The following is a 3,237-nucleotide window of genomic DNA, read 5'->3' as shown; positions in this document are numbered from 1 at the left end:
ACAATTAACAAGTCCTAAATCGCTATGGACTTGACTTGGCTTTTGCAAAGCTACCGGAGCTGCTATTTAACAGCCACGTTTAAGAGTTCGTAATAGATTTACATTTTCTTTTTTGGTTTCTTAGCCATACCCAGTGGAGGGATCACTCATGTGGTGCCGAGGGACAGAACCGGGGGTTTCTGCATGCAGAGCTTGGGGTCCAGCACTTGGAGTCATCGCCTTGGTCCTATTCATATTATTTTCCCCAAGATTTATACTTTGTTCTGTAATGAGAGCTCTGAAAATAGATTAAAATGAGCCAATATAAAATGCTAAGAAGATCCACATGAGTTTTGTTTGTGAGTAACTTCTTTGTGAATGCCTCAGCTCAGGTGAAAAGTTGGCCCTTTGCCCAGGAGTTCAAATGGTTAAATCTCCAATCCCCAGAGAACCCCTCCTATGCTACCCCTTGGGTCTCTAGCAGCCCTGTGGTTTTAAACATTTTTTTTTCTTTTTTGGGTCACACCCGGCAATGCACAAGGGTTTCTCCTGGCTCTGCACTCAGGAATCACTCCTAGCGGTGCTCAGGGGACCATATGGGATGCTGGGAATCGAACCTGGGTCAGCTGTGTGCAGGGAAAATACTCTACCCCCTACCCACTGTGCTATCGCTTCAACCCCAATTTTTTTTTTTTAGTTTTTAATTTTTTATTAGGCTGGGTTCACTGGGTTCATTGCCTGGGGAGCACATGGGGACATGGATGCATCTGCTCATTTCCTGGCTGCTGTCCTGGGGTGTGCCGCAGAGTTCTGGATGGCTCTTAACCCCGGGCCTGGCTCTCATCACTCTGCATTCCTTTCTCAGGACGTGAACCCTCTTTGGATTTAGAGTCTGCTCCTGCCCCCCACTCTTCCTGCCCTGCCAGCTTCTCTGAGGACCTGCCACAAGGTGCCAGGCTGGAGAGACCCATGGGGGACTATCCAAGGGGACTTTCTCCTGTCTCCAGTTCTGCTTCTCTGCTGGCCAGCATCTGGAAGCTTCATGTCTTTCCAGGGCTTCACTTGCTGTTTCTGCAGAGGCCTTTCTTTTTCTTTCTTTCTTTCTTTTTTTTTTTTAATTAGTGAATCACTGTGAGGTACAGTTGCAAACTTACAAAGTTTTTTGCTTGCGTTTCAATTATACAATGACGGAGTACCCATCCCTCCCACCACCCCCACCCCATCTCCCCCACTCCACCTGCCTCTGGCAGGGCATTCCCTTTTGCTCTCTCTCTCTCTCTCTCTCTCTCTCTCTCTCTCTCTCTCTCTCTCTCTCCTTTTGGGTGTTGTGGTTTGCAATAGAGGTATTAAGAGGACATCATGTTTGGTCTATCGTCTACTTTCAGCCTGCATCTCCCATCCCGAGTGGGTTCTCCTAGCACTCTTTACTTGGTGATCCCTTCTCTATCTGAGCTGTGCAAAGGCCTTTCTTGAACCACACCCAAAGAGGCTTAGTGGTCTGAAAAATAGGTAGAATCCAGAGGAAACTGGGTATCTTCCAGAAAATGCAGAGTTCATCCTTCCCCTAACTCTGGAGAGAGCACAGAGTGAGTGAGAGCTTTGAGGGCCCTGGGGCAGACACTTGCTCTGGTAGGTGACTTGGGAAGACGTGGCACCTGCTTTTCTGTAAGCCAGTAGAGGTGGCATCCACTTACTCATCAGGATGAGCTGTGCCCCCCTGGGGTACTTGGAGTGGAGGCCATGCTGAGACGGAAGCTCTCAGCCACAGTCACGGAGCTAGATTTTCTCCTCTGGAATCTTGTAGTGGCAAGGGAGAAGCCTTCTGTTCTTCACCCCACTGCTGGTCAACTACGTGTTCATTGCAGGTGGGAATCTGACTGCCTCTGCTATGTGGACCACTGTCTACACAAGCCCATGTAAAACTTCACCAGCATCTTTTTCTTCCTGGAGATCTGACACACCATGGCCACCATCGACCACCATCCCCAAGATGCTCACACGCCTGGTCAGGGAGCAGAGAGCCTCTCCTTTCTCGGCTTCTCCCCAGGTGAAATGGACTTCTTCCACTCATTGGGAGAACTCAGAGGGGGTCTTGCTGACTACGATGGCCACGGACAAGTACATGACCTTTCTTGGCACTACCCAGCCATCACGACCCGACGACTCTGGCCCATCTCTCTGCCAGATCCTGTGTCTTAGTGCTGCTCCCTGAGTTACGTGGCTCTCCATGCTGCCCTTCTGTGACCTCTGCCAGATCCACCAGCTATTCTGTGACTTTGAGCCTTTGACCTGCACAGACATGTCCACGATGCTGGTGGAAGACATCATCCACGCCATCGCCATCAACTTCTCGGTGCTGGTCATAGCCATTGGCTACATCAGGGTCGTGGCTGTGATCCAGAGCATCCCCTCCACCGACAGCTGCCAGAAGGATCTCCATCCTGTTCTGTGGCAGTGACTCACGCATCGACCTGTGCTCCTGTGCTTCTCTGCCACAGTGCTGGCTTTCTTCTTCTTCTTCTTCTTCTTCTTCTTCTTCTTCTTCTTCTTCTTCTTCTTCTTCTTCTTCTTCTTCTTCTTCTTCTTCTTCTTTTTCTTCTTTTCCTTCTCCTTCTCCTTCTCCTCCTCCTCCTCCTTCTCCTCCTTCTCCTTCTCCTTCTCCTTCTCCTTCTCCTTCTCCTTCTCCTTCTCCTCCTCCTCCTCCTTCTCCTCCTTCTCCTTCTCCTTCTCCTTCTCCTTCTCCTTCTCCTCCTTCTCCTCCTTCTCCTTCTCCTTCTCCTTCTCCTTCTCCTCCTCCTCCTCCTCCTCATTCTCCTTCTCTTCCTCCCCCCCCCGTGGGATAGTTATAGATTTACCCACTTTTGTGCTTGCATTTCAGTCATACAGTGGTCAGGTATCCATCCCTTCACCAGTGCCCGTTTTACACCAGCATCCCTCCCACCACCCCCACCCTGTCCCCTCCACCCCATCCCCACCTTAGTGGCAGGGCATTCCCTTTTACTCTCTTTCTCCTTTTGGGTGTTGTGGTTTGCAATAGAGGTGTTAAGTGGCCATCGTGTTTGATCTATCGGCTACTTTAAGCCTGCATCTCCCATCCCAAGCGGGCCTTCCTAGCACCCTTTACTTGGTGGTCCCTTCTCTATCTGAGCTGCCTTTTACCCCAGCATACGAAGCTGGCTTCTAAGCTGTGGAGTAATCCTCCTGGTCATTATCTCTACTCTTCTTGGGTGTTAGTCTCCTATTATGCTACTTTATATT

The 3,237-nt window shown here is 50.0% G+C and overlaps 1 protein-coding gene across 1 annotated transcript; it reads left to right on the top strand.

Annotated features, from left to right (window-relative positions):
- Positions 1-1,681: 1,681 nt before the first annotated feature.
- Positions 1,682-2,437, top strand: LOC130018882 (olfactory receptor 6K3). The gene is given in 5 exon segments (XM_056109558.1): positions 1,682-1,701; positions 1,845-2,055; positions 2,057-2,109; positions 2,111-2,193; positions 2,196-2,437. Coding segments are annotated over 5 exon segments (609 nt in total).
- Positions 2,438-3,237: the final 800 nt, after the last annotated feature.

This window comes from Sorex fumeus, unplaced genomic scaffold (assembly GCF_029834395.1).
Source record: "Sorex fumeus unplaced genomic scaffold, SorFum_2.1 ptg000316l, whole genome shotgun sequence".
NCBI classification, from domain to species: Eukaryota; Metazoa; Chordata; class Mammalia; order Eulipotyphla; family Soricidae; genus Sorex; species Sorex fumeus.
Note: the sequence above shows the minus strand (reverse complement) of the source record. Positions and strands in the feature narration are given on the sequence as shown.